Source organism: Mizuhopecten yessoensis, unplaced genomic scaffold (assembly GCF_002113885.1).
Source record: "Mizuhopecten yessoensis strain PY_sf001 unplaced genomic scaffold, ASM211388v2 scaffold6363, whole genome shotgun sequence".
Classification (NCBI taxonomy): Eukaryota; Metazoa; Mollusca; class Bivalvia; order Pectinida; family Pectinidae; genus Mizuhopecten; species Mizuhopecten yessoensis.
In genome coordinates this window covers 3,620-31,092 of record NW_018406512.1, presented here as the reverse complement: position 1 = coordinate 31,092, position 27,473 = coordinate 3,620, and the positions used below count along the sequence as shown (strand labels likewise).

Here is a 27,473-nt window from a genome sequence, read left to right as displayed (position 1 = left end):
ACAATTAATTTTGTCTTCAAAGACTACCCCTTCTGGCACTACATTACACCTGTCTGGAGAGACCATCTTTTCTGTCAGTATAATATATCTTGCCTTTAGGGCCACCTATTCTGTCTGTACAGTAAAACCTGTCTAGAGAGGCCATCTCTTTTGTCAGTACAGTAAACCCTGTCTAGAGAGGCCACCTATTCTGTCTGTACAGTAAAATCTGTCTAGAGAGGCCACCTATTCTGTCTGTACATTAAAACCTGTCTGGAGAGGCCACCTTTTCTGTATGTACAGTAAAACCTGTACAGAGAGGCCACCTCTTTTGTCAGTACAGTAAACCCTGTCTAAAGAGGCACCTCTTTTGTCAGTACAGTAAACCCTGTCTAGAGAGGCTAAATATTCTGTCTGTACATTAAAACCTGTCTAGAGAGGCCACCTCTTTTGTCAGTACAGTAAACCCTGTTTATGAGAGGCCACCTATTCTGTTTGTACAGTAAAACCTGTCTTAGAAAGGCCATCCATTCTGTATTACAGTAAAACCTGTCTAGAGAGGCCACCTCCTTTCTCAGTACAGTAAACCCTGTCTAGAGAGGCCACCTATTCTGTCTGTACAGTAAAACCTGTCTAGAGAGGCCACCTCTTTTGTCAGTACAGTAACACTTGTCTAGAGAGGCCACCTCTTCTGTCAATTGATACAGTAAAACCTGTCTAGAGAGGCCACCTTTTTGTCAGTACAGTAAAACCTGTCTAGAGAGGCCACCTCTGTCATACTGTTATACTTGTGTTTAGAGACCATTTGGTGTATGGTTATTGATGGTCATTGTTCTGACTCTCCACAGGTTCACAGATGTCCACCATTACATGAAACCCAATGATGACCGTGGCCTCAGTCTGATGACCAAGGCAGCACAGTGTGTCCTGGAGGAGTTCAAGGATGTTGTCATGGCATACGGTCAAAGTGACGAGTACAGTTTTATCTTCAAGAAAAACACCAAAATGTTCAACAGAAGAGCGAGGTAAGTGGCACACATCAGATGATGTATTTGTTGTTACGAATTTGAATTGTATTATTATCAGACTCTTTTTAGTAATTGTTGTGTAGAATTTAAATTGAAATATCATCAGACCCTGGTTAATATAGGGGTGAATACATAGCATTACTAAAACATGAAAAGAATCCTTCGATTCTGCCGACAAGATATAAAGTCTGGATCTTGTGTATATTCCTATTGCAAATTAGATAAAAAAAATCTTAAAAAAACATGGCAACTTTAATGTTACCTGTTATTGTGTATCATGAACACTTCAACATCATGTATATACCAGTATATTAGCGGTTTTGTAGTTACCGCTGATGTATTACTAGTTACTAATTAGTAGGACAGTTGGTAATTATTAAAAGTGACCACTATTACTGAAATAACTGTGAATGTTAGCACAGTCGGTAGATACCGAGGTATCTGTTAATGCTAGTCTATTTGACATGTTACCACTGGTACTAGGGTCGGTGAAATGTTAGAACATCTGATACATAACTACTAGTACTGGGGGAATTGTGAGTACCAGTACAACATTAGTATCAGGTGATTCAAGTTTACGATTTAACTTAAAGCTTATATCAAAAAAATCTTTTGCAGATATGCATGTTATATTGCTCTGTGTTTTTAAAGGTAATAAGTTTCTGTGTAGATATCTCATCTAGATTGAAATTTAGGTACGTGCCTACATACATTGTGCTTTTACCTTGAAAGGGATTTACATGATTTCAACGAGAAATTCACCGACAGATACAATCTCGTCCTTGAGTCGTCACATGTTTGTAATCAGTAAACATTTAACCAGTCAATGATTGGCAGTCTTACCATGTTACTTCTGATCACTGAAAAGTGGCAAAACATAATTTTAACAAGGTATATTTTAACAACCTTCAGAAGTTACCTGTACAAGTTACCTGTATAAGTTACCTGTACAAGTTTCCTGTATAAGTTACCTGTACAAGTTTCCTGTATAAGTTACCTGTATAAGTTACCTGTACAAGTTTCCTGTACAAGTTACCTGTACAAGTTTCCTGTATAAGTTGCCTGTACAAGTTTCCTGTATAAGTTACCTGTAGAAATTGTTGACCAGTGTCACATTTTGTCTCATGGTGACAGTGCTTTAATTGAAAAATTTAATAACTTGGTAATATTATGTGGATTGCTGATTGGATTTTGTGTTTATGTTACATCTGTCTGTCCATCTGTCTATCCATCTGTCTGTCCATCTGTCTATCTGTCTGTCTTTGCCTCACATTTGTACAGATTTGTACAGTATTTGATTTCGGCCAAAATTGGTAAACAGGTGTTTAATACTAATACACAAGGGATACTGCTATAAAGATTGTAGATGAGCGGGGTTCACGGGGTTCACGCTGACTACAAGGATGTTATTTCCTCAGCTGTGATTGGTACATGGGGTCATTTGATAAACTCTGTACTTGAATGTTTGTGTCTTTCACAGAAATATCAAGAGGATGGTTAGAGTAGAACTATTTAATGGATTGGCACTGTTGTGGTCAGTAATGGTATGTTAATTTGACAGCTTGATACCTGTTATCTATACTGTGGTTGCCAGGTTTTTCTGTACGACGACTCGTTGCGAGTGCTAGCAAGCCTAGATATGATTTGTGATCACAGATTTACAATGTTTGTCGGGTATATTACCTTTTATTTAATTGTAAGTATGACTAATAAAAATTAGAAACGGAATTGTTCCCACTTGACTGTTTATAAGATGTGTAATAAATATTTACAGGTTTTGAAGTACCTATCAGAGTAAGATGACTAAATGTCATGTCACAATGTACCAATAATACTCCAAGCAGTCCTGTCCATGATTTATCACTCGTTATTCGTCAGAGATAACATGATTTTTATCGAAAAACAAATATTAAAGAGGTTACGTTTTCAAATATTTCAGCGGAACTGACAGAACTTACAGAGCCTCAATAAAAGTTCCCGATCTTATGTCCAGTTGCTGACATTTGGCAAAGAAGATTAGTAAAAAAATGGTTTACAGGATGTGTTTCTTCATTATAACCATGTCAGTTATACATTGTCGTAAAAACAGAGTTTAACATTATGAAATAAGAGAAAAATCCATAGTGACCAGGAAGTAAATTAGAACACATAGTATTATCTTGAAATCTATTAACACTACGTTTACTTAAATTTATTCTTCCAAAACATACAATCATATCAATGGTAAAAGCTTCCTTCTTGCCTAAAGAAAAACCCAAAAACTGTTTCTCTCAGAAGTTTATTAAAGGTATAATAGGCAGGATACATGTAGACAACAATATCCTACCGTGTACATGCACTATTTAGATATACAAATATAAACTTTGTTTATTTTACAACAATTGTAAAACAAAGTATTTTAACTTATACTAATCGCTCTTGTTGTCCCAGATGATAACGTGTGGGGGTCATTATGTGGGAGGAAACTGGAATACCCGGTAAAAAACCTGTGGTCGGGCAGGTGACCCCCATACCATTTCATGTCGGATTGGGAAATCAAACCCCAGCCACTTTTGTGAAAGGCAAATGCATTATCCAGTATCCACTGCGCCGCCCGACCACCCACTATTTTGATATGATTATATAACTTACATATCTTACTCTTAGTAGTGTTGTTTAGTAGGCGTTTCCTCTTAGATGTACATGTATACTAGATATGTCTAACATGTGTGCCACATATGAGGGACAAACTTAAGAACATGTGTTTGCAAAACATGAACTGACAATAGGAATTTAAAGTGGTAAAAATGCTAATTTCATGTATAATATTTTATAATTGTTTATAAAAACATTTGAGTAGTATGTTTACATATTTACTTACTCCTGTTGATGTCGGCCATTGTTTAGTTATTTTGACAAGGACACTTGCTGGGTACTTGAACACTTGATAGACTAGCACCACTTTCATCAGAATGAACCGTCATTTACTTACTGAAAACATAACCCAACCCTGTGTAAATATTGATTTATGTAATAAGTTGTTTGGATATTGTCGTGTACATACTCCCAGTCTATGATACTGGGATCTCCCGTCAAGAACCAGGGCACCCAACCCCGAGAGTCTGTACGTGTTTATGTGTAACACCAGGAAGACATTCCAATGACCTGTTATTGGTCCTGGTATATTGTTTACCTGCCTGACATACCTGTTCTACATTTTAAAGTGCTAATACACCCATTCAAATCTAAAGGATCGCAAACAAATTTATCAACTAAAACGTTTTGTTAAAATGTTTTAAATAGAACAGTTTAAGGACATCATTTTATACACTGACACCTAGATGACTTTAAGGACATCCTGAAGTGAAGTGAAACCTGACTTTACTGACACCTGACTTGAAGAACATTCTGTGATATACAGTTAAACCTGACTTAATTGACACCTGACTTTAAGGACATCCTGTAATACACTGAAACATGATTTTACTGACACAGGACTTTAAAGATTTCCTGTAATTACATGTAAGGTAAATTTCACGTTAATGACACCAGGTTGTACTGAAAGCTGACTTCACCTATAAGGACGTGCTGTAATACAGTGAAACCTGACTTAACTGACACCAGACTTTGAGGACATCCTGTAACATACAGTTAAACCTGACTTTTATGACACTCTATAATAAAGTAAAACCTGACTCCTGTAATATAGTGAAACATGACTTTACTAAGGATGTGCTGTAATACAGTGAAACATGACTTTACTGTCACCTCCCTTTACAGATATCCTGTATTATAGTGAAACCTGACTATACTGACACCTATTTTAGGATATCCTGTAATGCAGTGAAACATATAATTTATATACAACGTCCAGTAAAAAAAATACGTTTCTAGTTTTGGCCTATCTAGTTTAGAGTGAACAATTAGCCAGAAATCTGTGTGTTTGAAAATTTACATTTTGAATAGTGTGCCATAATCTCAGACTCTATTGCAGTTGGTGAAAACATTTGTCATTGATCTCTTTTTGAGTTATTCATGAAACTGTTTGACTCGACATAAATTACTAATCTAACTTGTCTTATGTCTATATATTTAAGTTAATGACCAACCCAGTGAGCCAGTTTTCCTCATGTCTATATATATGACCTCTGTTTTACCTCCACAATAAGCTAATGACCAACCCAGTGAGCCAGTTTTCCTCATGTCTATATATATGACCTCTGTTTGACCTCCACAATAAGCTAATGACCAACCTAGAAAGCCAGTTCTCCTCATGTCTATACATTTGACCTCTGTTTGACCTCCACAATAAGCTGATGACCAACCTAGTGAGCCAGTTCTCCTAATGTCTATATATTTGACCTCTGTTTGACCTCCACAATAAGCTGATGACCAACCTAGTGAGCCAGTTCTCCTCCTGTCTATATATTTGACCTCTGTTTGACCTCCACAGTAAGCTGATGACCAACCTAGTGAGCCAGTTCTCCTCATCCTTCGTGTTTTACTGGCCACGATTCTTCAACAAGCAGCCTCTTCAGTACCCTCCAGTGTTTGATGGTAGAGTGGTCCTCTACCCCTCAGACAAGAATCTCAAGGACTACCTCAGCTGGCGACAGGCTGATTGTAAGTTATGCTCAAGGTCAAGGTCATCACTTCAAGATCACCTAGACTTCATTGATTTTTCACCAAATATCTTGTCAAGAATAATTCCTCATGGTAGCTCCCCTGATAGGTAAAGTGATAGTATCTGCTAGGGTAAATTTCTATACCAAGACTCATGATATTGTCTTTTTAAAAAACCATCAAAACTCTTGAAGAGCATTTCTCAAATTCTGTAACTGCAGAGCTTTGATATTGATGAAATCTTTAGCATGACTGTTCCGTTTGTTTGTGATATTTTTGGAGAAACACGCCACAAAAATTAAAGTTGTACTTTTTATTTGTATGTCCAGGTCACATCAACAATCTGTATAACACATGTTTCTGGAAGTTGGTCCAGGAGAAAGGTCTGTCACCAGCGCAGTCACAGGAACGCCTCAAAGTAGGTCTCACTAGCCACTACACACATAGGTCAAACAAATATGTGCGCGGTCATAGAAACATCTTCATGTGTGTATCTAGGGACACTTCAATAAAAATGCCATGTGAATGTATGTACACAATCACAGAAGCTAGGTCATAGTGCAACGTCTTTATATGATCATAAGTTAGTTTCAAATTAGCTGCGGGAACCGTAGCTTCTAGGCCCGTGTTTTTTTGTGGTTTTTTTCACCGGTCCGATAACAAAAAGAAGAAGAAAAAAAAGGGAAAAAAAAGATTGGGCCTAGAAGCTACGGTCCCCGCAGCTAATTTCAAATGTAATATAAACCGCTTCATTCCTGAATGACCACTGTTGCAGCTGTCTTGAAATTATCTCTATATACATTTTTGGGAATTGAAAGTCCCACAAACTAGAATTTTCAATTGGCTATGCAGTTTGAAGTCATAAAAAGTACATGATACAAGGTAGTTACACATACTAGTAGTAATTAAAGCTTCTACATCATATTCTGAAATTATTGCAAATAAAATTTTATCATCAAGTTTAACAGAATTTGTAAAGTAAGTAGAGAATTACGTTAAGTCTGTGACCAGTTACATTTATTTGTTTTTCTGTCCCACAGGGTACACTATCCAGTGATAAAAACGAGCTGTTATTCTCCGACTTTGGTCTGAACTACAACAGTCTCCCAGAGCTCTACAGGAAAGGATCAGTGCTCATTAGGATGAAGGTAAAAATTGTTAAACAAAATAAGAATTGTATTCAGTAATCAGATTTGCAAGTAGGGAGACGTTACAGACATGATGCTGACCCATTATTTCTGGCTTATACACAGTCAGGTTATAGGCTTTGGGCGAGATACCATGAATGACCTGACTCCTACCTGTGACATGAACGACCTGTACAAACTACTGACTCCTACGTGTGACATGAACGACCTTTACAAACTACCGACTCCTACGTATGACATGAACGACCTGTACAAACTACCGACTCCTACGTGTGGCATGAACGACCTGTACAAACTACTGACTCCTACGTGTGACATGAACGACCTGTACAAACTAGAGACTCCTACGTGTGACATGAACGACCTGTACCAACTACCGACTCCTACGTGTGACATGAACGCCCTGTACAAACTACCGACTCCTACATGTGACATGAACGCCCTGTACAAACTACTGACTCCTACGTGTGACATGAACGACCTTTACAAACTACTGACTCCTGCGTGTGACATGAACGACCTGTACGAACTACCGACTCGTACGTGTGACATGAACGACCTGTACAAACTAGAGACTCCTACGTGTGACATGAACGACCTGTACAAACTACTGACTCCTGCGTGTGACATGAACGACCTGTACAAACTACCGACTCGTACGTGTGACATGAACGACCTGTACAAACTACCGACTCCTACGTGTGACATGAACGACCTGTACAAACTAGCGACTCCTACGTGTGACATGAACGACCTGTACAAACTACCGACTCCTACATGTGACATGAATGACCTGTACAAACTACTGACTCCTACGTGTGACATGAACGACCTGTACAAACTACCGACTCCTACGTGTGACATGAACGACCTGTACAAACTACTGACTCCTACGTGTGACATGAACAACCTGTACAAACTACCGACCCCTACGTGTGACATGAACGACCTGTACAAACTACTGACTCCTACGTGTGAAAAAGTCATCCCTCTGGTTGATTTGTGAAGCAAAAATGATTTCACTCAAAAAAAACTCACTAAAGTCAAATTCATTAAACCAAATGTTTAAGTAATTATAAGCTGCTTTTAAAAGATAGGTGTAAAAATAGTACTAAGTGTGAAAAGTTTGAGTCAAAGAAAGAACTTTGTGTTATGGAATAAACATATGCTCTGCTGTGTTACTGTCCTAATACACCAAAGCTGCCCTGTCTGTTAAGTATAGGTCATCAACATTGTCTGTAAGCAACACTCTAAGTCTGTCATAGAGGCCAACTGAAAGTCTGAATAATGCTGTAGAGTCATTATATAGCCGAGTCACAGAAGCTTAGTTATGTCTCATTTTCAATGTATAGCTGATACACAGTACAATATGTATATTATATTTGGGATATTTAGTTCATTCGTGTTTTGAAAAAACATAATTGTAATTTCCCCTTCCAGGAGACGGATGCTGAACAGCGCGGTGACAGGGAGTTACACAATGGGATGCGGACCTCTTCTGTGTCATTTGAGTCTCCTTCGGACCCTAGCAGCAAGCTCCCTCGTATCGCCACACTCCACTCAGACATTATCGGTGAAAAGTTCTGGCGGGAACACCCCGAAATACTAGATGGATAGTTGTAGTTGATAATTCTAGGTTTTATGAAATTTGTATGCCTTGCATTTGTTACGCAATTTTGAGGGGCGTGTCCGAGAGAGTGCCTGGATTCTGGATGTGAAGATTGAACATGTTTTACACGTATTTGGTGACAGGTGAACAACTCAATACAGTGTTTAGTGATAAGTGAATGGTGGGGATTTGAATGCAAAGAAGTGTTGTAGCTTGTACAGCAGAGGTCATTAGTTTTTCAATACCTCCGCTAGGAGTCGAACCTGGGACCTCTGGGTTACTAGTCTTACGCTCTACCGAAAGAGCTAAAGAGACATTCTCCCTAGCCGAGTCGGTAGGAAGCGGCTAGTATTTTACCAGGGTGACACTTGTAACAGCCTTTTTGTCCATTTGTAGTATTTTATGGGGAATACAAGAGGAAGACAACTGTCCAGTTTTAACAGACATTCTGTCGTGATTTAGTGACAGTCCATGTTCAGGAACCATCAATAAATGGTACAATAAGACTTCAACAAATCTCAGGAACCAATGTCTATAGATGGAATTTTGCAGTAGATACAAACATGGCTTCCTTGTAAATACTGATTTGTTATACTGTATGTGTATATATGTGTATACTGTTTGTATATTTGTGTAAACATGCTTTTCTCTATCGTTTATGCTAGGTAGATATATTTTTCCATGTTACACAGTTTGGCTCAGGTGCACCTATTTATTTACAGCATTAATACAGTGTGTTTATTTCAATCACATACAGGTATTAAACTATCTACATACTGATGAGCTGTATAGCTCAAAGTAATTAACAAGATGAACATACACTACGTTGGGTAAGGGTTAGGTCTCACTTTCTGCTGTGATTTTTAAAAATAAATCCTATTTGTTTCTTTGTTATTGAATTCACTTCAATCAGTATGATTTCAGATTTCCTATGGCCATTTAAGGATACCATTTTAGTTGCCAGAGTAAGAAAAATTGAAACTTTCATCTATTTCTTTTCTCACAAATCTATTCATCATCATTTGTGAAATATTTCTTAAAATTTGATACCATAACAATGAAAGAAGCCTCAGGTTAAATGCCTTTTTTTGTTTTTTATTGGGGGGGGGGGGGATAAGTTACATGCCAGGCTGAGGCAGTACACACCATGCTGAGGCAGTACACACCAGGATGAGGCGGTACACACCAAGCTGTGGCAGTACACACCAGGGTGTGGCAGTACACGCCAGGCTGAGGCAGTTCACACCAGGCTGAGGCAGTATACACCAGGCTGAGGCAGTATACACCAGGCTGAGGCAGTATACACCAGGCTGAGGCAGTAGACACCAGGCTGTGGCAGTACCTACCAGGCTGAGGCAGTACACACAAGGCTGAGGCAGTACACACAAGGCTGAGGCAGTACACACCATGCTGAGGCAGTACACACCATGCTGAGGCAGTACACACCATGCTGAGGCAGTACACACCAGGGTGAGGCAGTACATTCCAGGCTGAGGCAGTACACACAAGGCTGAGGCAGTACACACGAGGTTGAGGCATTTCACACCAGGCTGGGGCAGTACACCCCAGGCTGAGGCAGTACACACAAGGCTGAGGCAGTACACACCGGGCTGAGGCAGTACACACCGGGCTGAGGCAGTACACACCGGGCTGAGGCAGTACACACCATGCTGAGGCAGTACACACCATGCTGAGGCAGTACAAACCAGGCTGAGGCAGTACACACGAGGTTGAGGCATTTCACACCAGGCTGGGGCAGTACACACCAGGCTGCGGCAGTCCACACCAGGCTGAGGCAGTGCACACCAGGCTGAGGAAGTACACACCAGGATGAGGCAGTACACACCAGGCAGAAGCAGTACACACCAGGCTAAGGCAGTACAAAACAGGCTAAGGCAGTACAAAACAGGCTGTGGCAGTACACACAAGGCTGAGGCAGTACACACCGGGCTGAGGCAGTACACACCATGCTGAGGCAGTACACACCATGCTGAGGCAGTACACACCATGCTGAGGCAGTACAAACCAGGCTGAGGCAGTACACTCCAGTCTGTGGCAGTACACACCAGGATGAGGCGGTACACACCAAGCTGTGGCAGTACACACCAGGATGAGGCAGTACACACCAGGGTGAGGCAGTACACACCAGGGTGAGGCAGTACACACCAGGCTGTGGCAGGACACACCAGGCTGAGGCAGTGCACACCAGGCTGAGGAAGTACACACCAGGCTGAGGCAGTACACACCAGGCTGAGGCAGTACATGTAGGTGAAATCGTTTACGAACCTGGTACATTGTGACAGCTAAACATGTCTAATCTAGAAACTGGTATAAACCAGATCTTTAGAACGCCTCACTTCATACATTTCTGTGTATATGAGAGTTATGTATAAATGAAAACATGTTTATTTCTATAGTAAACGGTGGACCTGAAGGTGTTCTCTGTAAACAGTGTATAAATCCACGTTCTATACATTTATTTGAGACAGGTCCTACCAAAACCAATTGATACCTGAGACTGATATTGTTACCTGACACTGATGTTATTACCCGAGACTGATGCTGTTACCCGAGACTAATACTGTTACCTGAGACTGATGTTATTACCCGAGACTGATGCTGTTACCTGTTGTGAATATCAATTTGACTATATTACAATACTTAGTATACAGGTAACCAATCAATTATTTACGTACACAGCACCATACATAACTGTGTCATGTGTAATTATCCATTTATTGATTTGCTTTTTACCTTATTTCTAGAATGTCACTGTGATTATAGAGTTTTGGCTTAAAAACCATTTATCTGTGAAAGTAGCTTTTATATTTCTTCTTGTCAGCATTTAACTGAAAATCAATACTGGCTTCTGTATGTAATAATGTGAATGTACGGGTTAGGGTCGAACTTCATCCCTGATCATCCACACAAATGTCACTTCATAAAACATCGACCTGTTTACTTACCAGGTATATACATGTACAAAGTATATTTTCATATATCTGCAATATCATAAATGCAAAAAATAGCTATATTAATTAGGCTATCATGTTTGTATCGATATATAGTAGTGCATATTTGTGAAGTTTGGCGAAATTTGGGAAGATGAAAATATAGAAATAAACTGATTACTTTTAATTAATTTATCTACTACATGTGTATTGGGGTTCTGTAATATTTCACAGCCTGGTGTGGTATTTATTAAACCTTAGGGAAGGTCAACAGACCCATTTTGTGATAAGCTTAATACTGACACTTTAATCAATATGTAAACATTCCTGACTAAACAAGTTTAACTTCCATTGTCAGAGTACAGAACTCTTCATCCCGTTTAATACATTATGTCTGTATACATGTACTAGAACATAAACAGGGTCCTCCAACATCTAAGGTGTTAACAGGTACACACACTACTTGTTGATGGAGAAACTTTCTTCAAGTTTTCAACGACAAAAAAAAAATCTTGCTAAGAGTTAAAGGTTAGGAAGGTCTTCATAAGTATTTAACAAAGTTTTAATGGGGAATTTCATGGAATGAACTACTAACACAGAAGAAAATTCTTTCCATAAAATCATTTATGTCAGAGTGACTGTATACCAAATCAGAAAGTGATCAGCTTTTCAGATCAGAGGTAGTAATCCATCAACAATATCAAGATCCAGACACTGAATTTCTGACCGTAATATCATGTGTACATGTAATTGGGTCGATTTTAACTTTTAAAGAAAATCATATAGATATGTGTCCAGTAAGATGCTTTTTACAATATTTAATGGCATGTTTTAATATTAAATTGATGTTCATGAAAATGCACATTCATATAAGAATATGCATGTAAATACATCATTAAACATGTGATATGTCTGCGGGAATCCAAATTAACGTTAATGGTTCATATGTATTAGCCCTATAGTTTGAAACTCTTTTACTGACATGAACATTTTCTTGTGAAAAATCTTAAAAGAGTACAAATACAATGCAGCCAGACCGGGCCGGTATTCATGAAACAGTTCTTGTGCTCAAACTCAAATTCTGTGCTCAAGCCCAATATCTTGCTCCGGAAATTATAAATATAAATATATCATATTTTGTCAACGTTTTTTGGAAGAATTTGGAGAGTGTTCAAGACACATTCTGTTTTAAATGTCCACACGTGACTATCTGACCATATCACATGATATAAGAGAGTTACAAGAAAGTTGTTTTAAGCACAACATCTGTACTTGAGTATGAGAATGATTTCATGAATATGGGGCCCGGTCTTTTAACTCTAGACTTTTGATCACAACATGGTCACTTTACCGATCAGTGTCAGTACCTCGCCCCAGTCCCTCTATTTATGTACTCAAAACAAAATTTAGGGGAGGTTACTGTGTAGGTGGAAAACTACAAAGGACTTTCTGCAGTGGGACAGTGACCCTTAATAAAAAATATTGTTTACGATAATTTCTTACGAATCACTTATTCATCTCAAAGAAGGTTTTCAAGACCTTCAATCCTGTACACATACTGCGTGAGAATTATAGTGAGAGAGTGAGATAATTTTAGCTGTGAGCGAGTTATAATATACTGGACCCATGTATAGGTACTGTTCGGGTGGAGAGAGAAAGCGAGCGTACATGAGTTAAAGTATGAATAAATTACAATATACTCATCAATAAATGTTCACAAAATCAGATGTGTTGTTTTCGTGTTCCTTTAACGATTTCCAAGAGACCAAAGGCACATTACAACTACATGTACTTGTCAGTATGTTAAGTCGGGTTTGAAACAGAACTTGACGGATTGGTTGGACTGGATGGTTATCACATCCTTAGTGTATACCACGTTGATCTTTTCATCTATCAATTTTGATATAAACATATCTTATTTGCAAAAATACAAAAAGGATTACACACAAGTTAAAAAACGTCAAATTTGTCTTCTAGTCTGCCCCGGATCTCAGAAAATATGACTTGCATTGGCAAAATTTATTAATGCTCGACAGCCATCCTATTTGTAAAGTTTAATATATATCAAAACACGCTAGGGGGGCTGTCACCCCCTATTTGTTGAAAAAAACAATATTAAATAGGTCAAAAGGTCATTAGGTACATTTTAACTGTTTTATGGAAATATTAGAACATTGTTCCTATTTATCAGTTTCAAACCTCACAAAAAATATTGTTAACACCAACACTTTGTTTTGCTGGAATGATAACATGCAAAAGAGGTGACATAAAACTTTTATTTCAACAAAAAAGTAAAGTTATTGGTTATTGTAGCACTGAATTGCGCAATAGAAGGGACTGATCCGAACACAAGTGAATAAATCAAATAATTAAATGTAAAGGTTCGACCTAAAACACCTCTATCCACATCTATATAACACATACTTCAACATATACGACCAAAGATCCTCATTGATGCGATATTTGTTTTATATATGTACGGCTAATCACAAAAAATAATATCAGCAAACTATGGAATGCCCAAATATTTAGTCATCTTCATTCCCAACAGGATTGGCACATCCTGATGCCTCACATTTACATTCAAACATGCAAATCTGCCCAGACTTGTAACATTCGCATCATGATGTGCTGCATTTTGTAGTGCATCCACATGCAACCAACTGCAAACAGGAGACAGGTACCGAGGGTTTGCTCATCCAAACTGGTTTCAGTACACATGACTCTATAACCCAACAGCCTATAGTTGTTGGATCCTCTGGCTCGAAATCTGCATCAGCTGCTTTCCTCCAGATCATTGCTTGATAAGCTGCTCTCTTAACGTGTAACGCGAATGCATCTTTAGTTGGCGGAAGCAGCTCTAAAGACTTCCTGGCTTTTAAGAATAGTCGGTATCGGCAGACATCAATACTGGGTTCATGGGTTTCGGGATTGCATCCATAAAGACCACACATGAATTTCTCAACATTACCGATATCTCCACCGTGGCCAATAGGAGATAGAAGTACAGGGTCTTCACAAAACATTTTCCAACATGCCTTTTTACTTATTCCCGAAAAGGAAGATGTGGTGTCGCATCCTGTCAGAGCGTGAAATGCGAGAATGTTTGCTTTTACATCAGCAGTTAATTTCTGCGATATAACATGTACCGGAAAGCACCTCTTGTTTTTTGATGTTCCAGACGCAATCCATGTTTCAATTTCGCAGCCCAAATGGTAGATTAGTAGGAGCAAAACATCTATATCACGGCACTGAACAACCACTCGTTCATATCCCCTTGTAATTGCATCCTTTGCATGAATCACAATCCGCGTATCGGCTTCTTCTTGTTGAACGGACAAGTGGTCGGCATTGAAGCTACTTGATTTCGCGTTGACATCACCTGTGCAGCCTCCCCCAGTTACTAGTGTTGACCCAGGTGGCAATATTTCAGCACGCTGTAATAGCTCATTGGAAAGAAATCCTGCAAGATCGGATTTGTTTTTATCCAGGGTAATGAACTGCTCCCATACCTGAGGAAGGGGTACCTCTGGGCCGGTAATATGTTTTCGTATAGGGCGTCGCTTTCCAGACCGCTTGCTTTGAGTTGCATTCTTGATGGAGTTGCCACCATAATACCGGTAAAATGTTACATCAACGCGCGTAGTCTTGTCATTGAAATGTTTGAATACTGACTGCAAAAACACTTGTCCACTGATGGTGGAGAAGATAAACAACGGTACTATAGACAATCTCCTGTCCACTGACGGTAGAGAAGATAAACAGCGGTACTTTAGACAATCTCCTGTCCACTGACAGTGGAGAAGATAAACAACGGTACTATAGACAATCCCCTGTCCACTGACGGTGGAGAAGATAAACAACGGTACTATAGACAATCTCCTGTCCACTGACGGTAGAGAAGATAAACAACGGTACTATAGACAATCTCCTGTCCACTGACGGTAGAGAAGATAAACAGCGGTACTATAGACAATCTCCTGACCACTGACGGTGGGGAAGATAAACAACTGTACTATATAAAATCTCCTGTCCACAGACAGTTGTGAAGATAAACAACTGTACTATAGACAATCTCCTGTCCACTGATGGGAGAGAAAATAAACAACTGTACTATAGACAATCTCCTGCCCACTGACGGTGGAGAAGATAAACAATGGTACTAAAGACAATCTCCTGTCCACTGACGGTGGAGAAGATAAACACCGGTACTATAGACAATCTCCTGTCCACTGACGGTAGAGAAGATAAACCGCGGTACTTTAGACAATCCCCTGCCCACTGACAGTGGAGAAGATAAACAACGGTACTATAGACAATCCCCTGTCCACTGACGGCGGAGAAGATAAACAACGGTACTATAGACAATCTCCTGTCCACAGACGGTGGAGAAGATAAACAACGGTACCATAGACAATCTCCTGTCCACTGACGGTGGAGAAAATAAACAACGGTACTATAGACAATCTCCTGTCCACTGTCGGTGGAGAAGATAAACAACAATACTATAGACAATCTCCTGTCCACAGACGGTGGAGAAGATAAACAACGGTACCATAGACAATCTCCTGTCCACTGACGGTGGAGAAAATAAACAACGGTACTATAGACAATCTCCTGTCCATTGATGGTTATGCAGATAAACAACTGTACTATAGACAATCTCCTGTCCACTGACGGTAGAGAAGATAAACAACGGTACTATAGACAATCTCCTGTCCACAGACGGTGGAGAAGATAAACAACGGTACCATAGACAATCTCCTGTCCACTGACGGTGGAGAAAATAAACAACGGTACTATAGACAATCTCCTGTCCACAGACGGTGGAGAAGATAAACAACGGTACCATAGACAATCTCCTGTCCACTGACGGTGGAGAAGATAAACAACTGTACTATATAAAATCTCCTGTCCACAGACAGTTATGAAGATAAACAACTGTACTATAGACAATCTCCTGTCCACTGATGGTAGAGAAGATAAACAACTGTACTATAGACAATCTCCTGCCCACTGACGGTGGAGAAGATAAACAATGGTACTATAGACAATCTCCTGTCCACTGACGGTGGAGAAGATAAAAAACTGTACTATATAAAATCTCCTGTCCACAGACAGTTATGAAGATAAACAACTGTACTATAGACAATCTCCTGCCCACTGACGGTGGAGAAGATAAACAACGGTACTACAATCTCCTGTCCACTGACGGTGGAGAAGATAAAAAACTGTACTATATAAAATCTCCTGTCCACAGACAGTTATGAAGATAAACAACTGTACTATAGACAATCTCCTGTCCACTGACGGATTGGAGGCCACTCTGATTCTTAAAATTATTGCGGGGGTTGTATCACAGGTTCATGTTCACAGGTTTCAATATTTTGTTAATTATATTGATGAAAACAAAGACAAAAAAATAATTGATCTCACTTTTATTAAAATACAGTAGATTTAACTTAAGGTTATATTTCAGTTAATATCATGTTTTCCTAAGGATGTACACCTCTGAAAAGTCAAAAACTTCCTGTATCAAACTTTTATTTCTTATATGGATTTTTGGAAAAAGGAGTTAATGGCATAGTAGAGAATGCCAAAAAAACTATATGTCAGTGTGTTCATTTTTGTGCTATGATCGGTCAAAGATAACACAACATGTGATTTTATTTGTTTTTTGGGGCTTTGACCATTTGCTGAAGAAATTCATACAATTTCTTCCAAGTGTGTTATCAGATATGTATGAATGTTTTTAGAATTGATGGAAATATTATTTTCTTTTAAATTTTGGAAGTAAAATATCTTAACCTTATTCTTTTAACTCAGAAAGCCGATTTTAGTTACCCCTACCCCCTCTTTTTTAAATGAATAAATACAATTTTTTTACCATTCTTTGCAGATTAACGCATAATAAAAAAAGTTCTATTTAAACTTTTTTAAATATTTAATGAATTAAAAGAAAATGTGTTTCTCTTTCTAAAACATCCACAAAAATGGGGCGGCTGTGTGCTTCTTTTTTTGTCCCATTATCATTAATTAATGTGTTAATTTTTACCTTTTTCAGGGTCAAAAATCAAAAGTGCTTCAGTTACACTAAATATGTGAAATAAATATCAATAACGCATAATTTTCCAGTTTGTTGCATATCATTTTTATCATATAAAACATGATAAAGTTGTACAGCAAAATTGAACCTGCTACAATTAAAAATGGCGACACGGTGACAATTTAAGTGATCAATCTAGTGTCAAAAAAGGTGAAATTTTGGCCTTTTTTGAAGCGCAAGAAATACACATTTATACATTTTTAAAATGGCCTCCAATTTGGTAAAATAAATCTTGTAAAAAAATGGGTGTGTTTGCTAATAAACTTGATCATAATTTGTTAAATATTACAAAAACCTGTTACACCAGATCAAAACGAGACTTGAACGTGATTGAAACCTCAGAAGAGTACATCCTTAAAAACCATTTTCCTCCATATTTGTATGTAGTATCCATTTTATGTCATGTGATTTAAAATGATCTACTAGGGCCTGTTCGTTTGTGCGGAACAACTGGTTTGTCTGTTGTCAAATGTTTATGCAGGCCTTGCAAGGCTTTGTCAAGGCTCGCCTAAAAGTAGCATCAGATTACTAGGTCCGACCTTATTTCATAAACGAACAACTCTGGTCCAACCGGTTCAACCGTTTGAATCCCATTAAACAGAAGCAGCCCTAGTATACCATGTTCTACACCAGTTGCCTACCATATTAAACATTATATGTTCAGGGTTATACATGAAACAATGGTGAATTTTCTCAGTCCACTGGCAAATAGCATTAACGTTCACCTGTCCAATAGGTGTCTTCACTGAACTGGATGGTTATAACATTGAGATGTATATGTAGGGCTTTTCTTAACTTTTTAATAAGTCAAAAACAAATTCATATGTTCTTTACACTAATACTTGATTAATACTGAGAGTGGTGTTATTTTCACAGAAAACAGGTACAGTAAAATGGTCTATGACATTATAAGAGCACACTGTATCAGATTTCAGTTATAAATTACAAACTATAGACAACCACTTTACTTAGTGACTATCTCATAATCACATACGCTTCATTTACTCAGGACAACATTCAATCTCACCCATATGGTCCAGTTCGTAAGCTCATTATATGGCATTAAATTGAAGAGACAGTATAAAGAAAGATCAAGATTTTGACTTGACGGTCAGATGAAACTTTTTTTTATCACCCAAATGTATTTTTATATAAATTGACGGTAATGTGATAAAAAGTACGCTGAATTTGTTTCCATTTTATTAGGCATTAATGAAAATTGCCCAAAAGTTTTCTTCTTCAATTCTGCAGAGCCTCATTAAAATAAAAACTTTGAGACTAGTGCCATCTTCAAGTTTATGCCAATATCTTTTGAAAGTTTTGTCTTCATTTTGAGGCCACAACAGGTTTTATCCCATCCCTACTGGATCTGACTCATACTGCCAGTTTCCATGTTGCACTGTGCACTATAATTTAAACAAGGTTGTGTTACCATGGTAACTCTAACTCCGTTTTGGCTGTAACTCATTGAATTAATGAACTGGAAAAGGAATGAGTTGTAAGCATTCAGCACCTTTTGATACAATGTTAACATGACAACACTGTTCTGTCTTCACGTGCTACGCCATTGTTATTCTGTTCATGTTATTAGCAAGCAAACTGAACATTATCACAAGATAATGTTGAGCAAAATATAATATGCATATAAAAATAATTGTCCGCATGTAATAAAGCAATACCTCATCTGACGTTGTAGTTATCCCATGTTAACAACCACTCGTGCTACACACCCGTGGACATGTTCATTCAGAGGAAAACTTGTGGTATCAGTGATGTCAGATAATGATATCTGCAATCACATTCATATCACATGAGGTAATACAGTCAAACTTGTATTAAGATATCACCCTTGGACACAACAAAAATATCTCATTTTAATAGACATTTATAAAATGCATGATTTATCAAATAACCTTTGAAAATGACAAAATTATTTATATAATATAACAAGGCCCTAAGGCTTTCAACAGACTCATGAGGGTATCTTTTTGACTTCCCAAAATTAGCTTTGATTGGATTTGAAAAGACATGTGTTTTGACCCTCCAAATTTAAGGGAAATAGATATTTAACTTGTGAAATTGCTTAATGCCAGGAGCCAACTGGAAGCCTGGTAAGCTCAAACACAAGACAAGATGGAATGTTTCAATACAGCTTCTTGTCATGTAAACTTCATAATAAATAATAATAATATGCCGTGCCGTGACTCAAACATGCAACCCTTCGATCACAAGCCCGGCGTCCTACCACTAGACTACCGCGCCTCCTTAAAAAATCATTTGCCCTGGTAAATATTTTATCTTACATATGAAAAAGTAGAAAACTTGACAAATGGATTAGACATAATTAAATAAATTATAATCGACAAACAAAATACATTGATATCATGTAATTAAAAAGAAATCATGAAAAAGACTTCCTGTATATTTCCATATCAAAACTGCCCAACTAAATGTTATAAACAGCTATATATTAAAGTTTTGATCTGGTGTAAATACACACAACACAGTTTATCACAATTGTTGTCCATTGTTACATTAAAGCACTTCCATTTCCAAAGCTAACATTTTGTGACCACAGCTGACTACCCTGTGTGTAGTATGTCAATCAACGCTCACACACATGAAGATGTGGTTTTACACATCAATATGAAGTATTTGTAAAAAGAATGTGTTTAACTAGAACAGTGGAACTCAATATTAAAATACTTATTGCAAATTCTTGTTAAAATGAAGTACCGGTAATCGTTTTGTTTATTGGTGAGGCATAGTCTCTCAAACATTTAACTAAAACAAATTTTGTCTATAGTAAAGCAAAATCTTAGGTCCCCCAAGGTACATCGTTAACCTACTATTACTGTAACTTGATGAAGGATGGAGCATCAATGCCAAGGAGTCTGTAGGTTTAGAATTTATTAGTTTACATGTTTCGGTTGGCTAGGCCAACCGTCTTCAGAACCAGTTTGTTCTGAAGACGGTTGGCCTAGCCAACTGAAACATGTAAACTAATAAATTCTAAACCTACGGAATCCTTGGCGTTGATGCTCCATCCTTCATCAAGTTGGAATACAATTTATTTACTAGCCTTTAAGACTACCAAAGATACAAAACTGCAATGGTTCCAGTATAAATTTCAAAATCAAATTCTACCAGTAAATAAATATTTGAAAAAGATTGGCATAACAAATAATATGACAAGTGTAACCTATGCAAAAATTNCCCCCCACCCCCACTCTTTTATTTTCTACTATTACTGTAGATAACTATCCCCTCAGAGTGTCAAATAAATATGTTTACCGTAGTTAAATACAGTGATTTCTGTGATCCCCTGGGGTCCATTTTAAATGTTTTCCTCTACATTTTGCAATTCCTTTTGTCCGGTAGAAAATGAAATTATTTTCCAAACTAAATTTTATGGATTCATGTAAAGTTCAAAAATAAAATTACATAATTTCTACAAGACATCTAGTGTACCAATGTACATCTGAACATAACCGACTCCCATCCACACTCCTGTTGCGCGAAGCATATCACACATTCCTGGGTACAGATCACGTCGGGACTGTGGTAGAACTCTGTAGTATTTTGCCAGCCATGATCTTCTGTTCAGCCTTGAGGCGTTTGTAGTCGCCCCTCAGAAAAATGATTCCTATCACACCAGCCAGGGTCCCGTAACATAACATAAAAATAATTGGATCTGAAATAGAAAAAAAACTGTTACTATTCAATACTAGTATGATACTGTATCAATTTATTTTTATTGGCTAGAACACAGTTCTCTTTTTGTGTGTGTGTGTGTGTGTGTGTGTGTGTGTGTGCGTTGAGATCACTGCAGTATCTTTTTTTTCATTTAAAAACAAATAATTGTTCTTATAATTTGAAATTTGAAAGTCCATCGTCTATCAATATCAAATCACATGAAATAAAATACCAATGAAAATGGTTTGGTTTACAGGGTTACTGGGAAGGTGGTAGCTCCAGTGACAATTGTTTGGTTTACAGGGTTACNGCTCCAGTGACAATTGTTTGGTTTACAGGGTTACTGGGTTAGTGGTGGCTTCGGTGACAATTGTTTGGTTTACAGGGTTACTGGGTTAATGGTAGCTCCAGTGACAATTGTTTGGTTTACAGGGTTACTGGGTTAGCAGTAGCTCCAGTGACAATTGTTTGGTTTACAGGGTAACTGGGTTAGTGGTGGGTCCAGTGACAATTGTTTGGTTTACAGGGTTACTGGGTTAGTGGTGGCTCCAGTGACAATTGTTTGGTTTACAGGGTTACTGTGTTAGCAGTAGCTCCAGTGACAATTGTTTGGTTAACAGGGTTAGTGGGTTAGTAGTGGCTCCAGTGACAATTGTTTGGTTTACAGGGTTACAGGGTTAGTGGTGGCTTCGGTGACAATTGTTTGGTTTAAAGGGTTACTGGGTTAATGGTAGCTCCAGTGACAATTGTTTGGTTTACAGGGTTACTGGGTTAGTGGTAGCTCCAGTGACAATTGTTTGGTTTCAGGGTTACTGTGTTAGTGGCAGCTCCAGTGACAATTGTTTGGTTAACAGGGTTAGTGGGTTAGTAGTGGCTCCAGTGACAATTGTTTGGTTTACAGGGTTACTGTGTTAGCGGTAGCTCCAGTGATAATTGTTTGGTTTACAGGGTTACTGGGTAGGTGGTAGCTCCAGTGACAATTGTTTGGTTTACAGAGTTACTGTGTTAGCGGTAACTCCAGTGACAATTGTTTGGTTTACAGGGTTACTGTGTAAGCGGTAACTCCAGTGGCAATTGTTTGGTTTACAGGGTTACTGGGTAGGTGTTAGCTCCAGTGACAATTGTTTGGTTTACAGGGTTACTGGGTAGGTGGTAGCTCAAGTGACAATTGTTTGGTTTACAGGGTTACTGGGTTAGTGGTAACTCCAGTGACAATTGTTTGGTTTACAGGGTTACTAGGTTAATGGAAGCTCCAGTGACAATTGTTTGGTTTACAGGGTTACTGGGTTAGTGGTAACTCCAGTGACAATTGTTTGGTTTACAGGGTTACTGGGTAGGTGGTAGCTCAAGTGACAATTGTTTGGTTTACAGGGTTACTGTGTTAGCAGTAACTCCAGTGACAATTGTTTGGTTTACAGGGTAACTGGGTTAGTGGTGGCTCCAGTGACAATTGTTTGGTCTACAAGGTTACTGGGTTAGTGGTAGCTCCAGTGACAATTGTTTGGTTTACAGGGTTACTGGGTTAGTGGTAGCTTCAGTGACAATTGTTTGGTTTACAGGGGTACTGGGTTTAATATTTGTAGTTCCTGTTTGGTTTACAGGGTTACTGTGTTAGTGGTAACTCCAGTGATAATTGTTTGGTTTACAGGGTTACTGGGTTAGTGGTAGCTTCAGTGACAATTGTTTGGTTTACCGGGTTACTGGGTAGGTGGTAGCTCAAGTGACAATTGTTTGGTTTACAGGGTAACTGGGTTAGAGGTGGCTCCAGTGACAATTGTTTGGTCTACAGGGTTACTGGGTTAGTGGTAACTCCAGTGACAATTGTTTGGTTTACAGGGTTACTGGGTTTAATATTTGTAGTTCCAGTGACAATGGTTTGGTTTACAGGGTTACTGGGTAGGTGGTAGCTCCAGTGACAATTGTTTGGTTTACAGGGTTACTGGGTAGGTGGTAGCTCAAGTGACAATTGTTTGGTTTACAGGGTTACTGGGTAGGTGGTAGCTCAAGTGACAATTGTTTGGTTTACAGGGTTACTGGGTTATTGGTAGCTCCAGGGACAATTGTTTGGTTTACAGGGTTACTGGGTTATTGGTAGCTCCAGTGACAATCTATGGTTTCCTGTTAAGTGTGTATTAAAGTATCACTGACCTGTCCAGTCCTGAGGAGTAAATCCATCGGCAGCGTCCGCGCCACAACCTACAACAGGAATTCATACTCAAATCTCACTCAATCTTCTACATATGTACTCAGGGAAATAGGTAAGCAATGCTTCATTGTAAACTCTGAAAATCAAAGGAAAATACCATAGAGCAGGATATGTCGCTATTTCGCAGGTCAACAATGTGACCGCGAAAATATGATCTGCAGAATAATATGACGAGCATAACAAACAGCCTTCACATGTCTGGATTGCAGAATTATAGTCCGTGTAAATTTAATTCTCTATTTTTGTCAAAATCACAAAAATTTAAGCCTGCGTAACTAACACATTACATAGTAGATTCTGTGATGTTTGTTATAAGCATAAGTTTCTGTAATGTTTTAATATAAACATTGTTTGTTTTAATAAAATACATTCCGTGTCATTACACTTAATTATACTTAAATGGAATTATTTGATATGGTGAATTATAAATAACACAAAATATAATGGAGGATTTTTAATCCCAACACTGACCTAAAACAATATACAGAATAATGCATCAAACCAACCCAGGCTAAAACAAAGTACAGTATTAAAGTAGAATACCTACCCACTACACAGCGTGAATACTGCATTTCTGTGGCAGGGAGGGGCTGGGCTAATACCTGGGCCACCAGTATCATAATGATTCCCTGTACTTGTCTGTAACAAATAGGTCAGGACTTCATACCGACATGGCACACACTTCATATTCATATGGTAACATTTCATACTCATTCGCCACAAAATTTTGGTCAAATTTTCGTAATTATATTGTTGACTTCTTGCACAGGAGAAAGGGAGTTGCAGGTCAATATCCGGTTTTGTTAAAACCTGAGCTTGGTTACGGCCAATTATAACAAAGCAGAAACGAATATCAAAGTGATATCAAACTTACCCAGACACAACCAGAAGACCAGAACTTGTTGCCTCGGCGACAGGATACGTGATCTCTACAGCCATTTCAAGACTTATAGGGTACAGGGCAAACCCAAACATCCCGAATACACAGATAGAGGCTGCTATCAACGCTTCCTGGTCTCTCAAGCGGGAAACCTGACGAAATAATCATAAATAGATGATTGGTGCTGACATTATTTATATCTTTATAAAACTTTATTTTGTCAGATGTTACATTCCGACATCTGTTAAAGTAATTTCTTTTAATCCTTCCTGTATAGTAACTCCTGCTAAAAACACCTCTATAATCCCACATAAACAGTCTATTGATTTTACCTCCATAAAACCAACAGCAAACACAATGGCCATCGCAAACGACACCTTGACGACCTCCTCAAACCGCTTGGTCTTGTCCACATAGATACCAGAAATGACGGCCCCAAACAGTCCGCCTGCTATCATCAGCGCCCCACAGATACCCGAAAAATTCTGTAAATAGGAAAACACAGACATTAACATAATCACTTAATCATACACTCTGTAGTCATGTACCACATAAATGTTTGATATGTAACAAGCGTAATATCTAAGGCTACTTATGTTAGAAATGACTTTTTCTACACATTTTCTTCAGATTGGTAAGTATGGATTATGAAAAGTTCGCTTTACACAACCAGTGAGAGTTTCTATGTGACGTTTCGATGACTAGTACGGTATGTACTCTGTCACCTTTATCAGACAAATGACCAGTGAAGCGTTTGCACACAAAGGAATTAAATGTGTACGAGTTGTCCACAAAATCGTATACATTTGTCTGATAAAGGTGACAGTGTACATAGCGTACATGTCATCGAAACGTCACATAGAAAATCTTATTGGTTGTGTAAAAAGAAGTTTAAAATAACATATTTTTTATTTTTTTTGCCACTAATACCACAGGCATCATGTAACAAAATTTACAACAGATACATGTATCAAATGTGTGGCACCATTACAGGACCAGGTGGTCCCTTTGTCAAGCTATGACCGACAAAGTGTCCAAGTCACAGCTTGACAAATGGACAAGATGGTCTTGAAATGTAGTGACAAATTTTGATGCTTACATTGTTTATGTATGAAATAAAATTTGATACTTATATATTTTCATACTGGTCAATCTTATTGGCATCAATTATCCCTTGTTTTAATGATAACCCAATCATGTAATTAAATAAAAGACTCAAAACTAACTTCTATAACTGTTTGAGGTCTAGTGTTCAAATCCTGGTCTAGCCCCAATGAATTTTTACACTCGGAACACTGATGTTGAATGAGGTTGTTTTTTTTAATTTCATCTTTATCATTTTTTCATAAAAACTTCATGGTATGGTTTTCTTTTGATAAATAATTCATTTAAATTGTACTCATACCGGAAAAAAAAGTTTCCATCGTAACAGTTATTGACAGTGGTACAGGGATCCTCCACTGTTTGTAACAGTTATTGACAGTGGTACAGGGATCCTCCACTGTATCATAACAGTTATTGACAGTGGTACAGGGATCCTCCTCTGTTTGTAACAGTTATTGACAGTGGTACAGGGCTCCTCCACTGTATCGTAACAGTTATTGACAGTGGTACAGGGATCCTCCATTGTATCGTAACAGTTATTGGCAGTGGTACAGGGATCCTCTACTGTATCGTAACAGTTATTGGCAGTGGTACAGGGATCCTCCACTGTATCGTAACAGTTATTGACAGGGGTACAGGGATCCTCCACTGTATCGTAACAGTTATTGTCAGCGGTACAGGGATCCTCCACTGTATCGTAACAGTTATTGACTGTGGTACAGGGATCCTCCACTGTATCGTAACAGCTATTGACAGTGGTACAGGGATCCTCCACTGTATCATAACAGTTATTGGCAGTGGTACAGGGATCCTCCACAGTATCGTAACAGTTATTGACTGTGGTACAGGGATCCTCCATTGTATCGTAACAGTTATTGGCAGCGGTACAGGGATCCTCCACTGTATCGTAACAGTTATTGTCAGCGGTACAGGGATCCTCCACTGTATCGTAACAGCTATTGACAGTGGTACAGGGATCCTCCACTGTATTGTAACAGTTATTGACAGTGGTACAGGGATCCTCCACTGAATCGTAACAGTTATTGACAGTGGTACAGGGATCCTCCATTGCATCGTAACAGTTATTGGCAGTGGTACAGGGATCCTCTTCTGTATCGTAACAGTTATTGGCAGTGGTACAGGGATCCTCCACTGTATTGTAACAGCTATTGACAGTGGTACAGGGATCCTCCACTGTATCATAACAGTTATTGACAGTGGTACAGGGATCCTCCATTGCATCGTAACAGTTATTGGCAGTGGTACAGGGATCCTCCACTGTATCATAACAGTTATTGACAGTGGTACAGGGATCCTCCACTGTTTGTAACAGTTATTGACAGTGGTACAGGGATCCTCCACTGTATCTTAACAGTTATTGACAGTGGTACAGGGATCCTCCATTGCATCGTAACAGTTATTGGCAGTGGTACAGGGATCCTCCACTGTATCATAACAGTTATTGGCAGTGGTACAGGGATCCTCCACTGTATCATAACAGTTATTGGCAGTGGTACAGGGATCCTCCACTGTATCATAACAGTTATTGGCAGTGGTACAGGGATCCTCCACTGTATCATAACAGTTATTGACAGTGGTACAGGGATCCTCCATTGCATCGTAACAGTTATTGGCAGTGGTACAGGGATCCTCCACTGTATTGTAACAGTTATTGACAGTGGTACAGGGATCCTCCATTGCATCGTAACAGTTATTGGCAGTGGTACAGGGATCCTCCACTGTATTGTAACAGTTATTGACAGTGGTACAGGGATCCTCCACTGTTAACTGTTCCCACCCAAGTAATATCACCCTGGGGGCAAATAACAACTCAATGGTGTCATTAATTGAAAGTAAACTCAAAGCCAAACTCGGTGGGGATTTTTTCTTTAGATTTTTCCAGTCTAAATATTGATAAAATATGTATAATGCATGTTTTTTGGTCAGCTGAAAAATTGTCTGATGAATAAGTGAGGTTACTGTCCGGTGATTAGACAGTTGATGTATATTACAATGTAGGTAGCCATTCATCTGTTTTTGTGTGTGTTCCTGAACATATTTTACTTCCAGGTTATTTTGTTTTTCAGAAAGTAAAAAAGAATATTTAGGATTAAAGCCATCACAGAATCAGTACATCTATTGTCTGTCTACTGCCACACTTACA

At 38.5% G+C, this 27,473-nt stretch overlaps 3 protein-coding genes across 3 annotated transcripts in view; 1 reads left to right on the top strand and 2 right to left on the bottom strand.

Annotated features, from left to right (window-relative positions):
• LOC110452037 (probable tRNA(His) guanylyltransferase) overlaps positions 1-9,253 on the top strand; it is a 30,503-nt gene extending 21,250 nt beyond the window's left edge. Inside the window, exons 3-7 of the mRNA XM_021500299.1 lie at positions 828-1,004; positions 5,440-5,609; positions 5,939-6,027; positions 6,650-6,757; positions 8,198-9,253. Coding sequence (XP_021355974.1) covers positions 828-1,004; positions 5,440-5,609; positions 5,939-6,027; positions 6,650-6,757; positions 8,198-8,374 — 721 coding nt within the window. The 3' untranslated portion in view covers positions 8,375-9,253. The remainder of the gene's footprint in view (positions 1-827; positions 1,005-5,439; positions 5,610-5,938; positions 6,028-6,649; positions 6,758-8,197) is intronic.
• An 11,399-nt stretch (positions 9,254-20,652) lies between these two features.
• Positions 20,653-27,473, bottom strand: part of LOC110452022 (major facilitator superfamily domain-containing protein 7-a-like) — a 10,434-nt gene continuing 3,613 nt past the window's right edge. Inside the window, exons 2-6 of the mRNA XM_021500281.1 lie at positions 24,538-24,690; positions 24,200-24,357; positions 23,873-23,964; positions 23,268-23,315; positions 20,653-21,117 (exon numbers count right to left, since the gene is read on the bottom strand). Coding sequence (XP_021355956.1) covers positions 20,972-21,117; positions 23,268-23,315; positions 23,873-23,964; positions 24,200-24,357; positions 24,538-24,663 — 570 coding nt within the window. The 5' untranslated portion in view covers positions 24,664-24,690 and the 3' untranslated portion in view covers positions 20,653-20,971. The remainder of the gene's footprint in view (positions 21,118-23,267; positions 23,316-23,872; positions 23,965-24,199; positions 24,358-24,537; positions 24,691-27,473) is intronic.
• LOC110452020 (protein psiQ-like) lies at positions 25,638-26,923 on the bottom strand. The gene is made up of 3 exons (XM_021500278.1): positions 26,701-26,923; positions 26,324-26,587; positions 25,638-26,209 (listed from the first exon to the last, which is right to left on the bottom strand). Exons 1-3 carry the CDS (start codon positions 26,921-26,923, stop codon positions 25,638-25,640), a joined length of 1,059 nt encoding a protein of 352 aa, XP_021355953.1.

Coding starts and splice junctions, on each gene's coding strand:
- LOC110452020 (XM_021500278.1), bottom strand. CDS start 26,923: ATGGAGGATCCCTGTACCACTGTCAATAACTGTTATGATACAGTGGAG. Junction 26,588..26,700: donor CGATGCAATGGAGGATCCCT/GTACCACTGTCA, acceptor GTTATGATACAG/TGGAGGATCCCTGTACCACT. Junction 26,210..26,323: donor CGATTCAGTGGAGGATCCCT/GTACCACTGTCA, acceptor GTTACGATACAG/TGGAGGATCCCTGTACCGCT.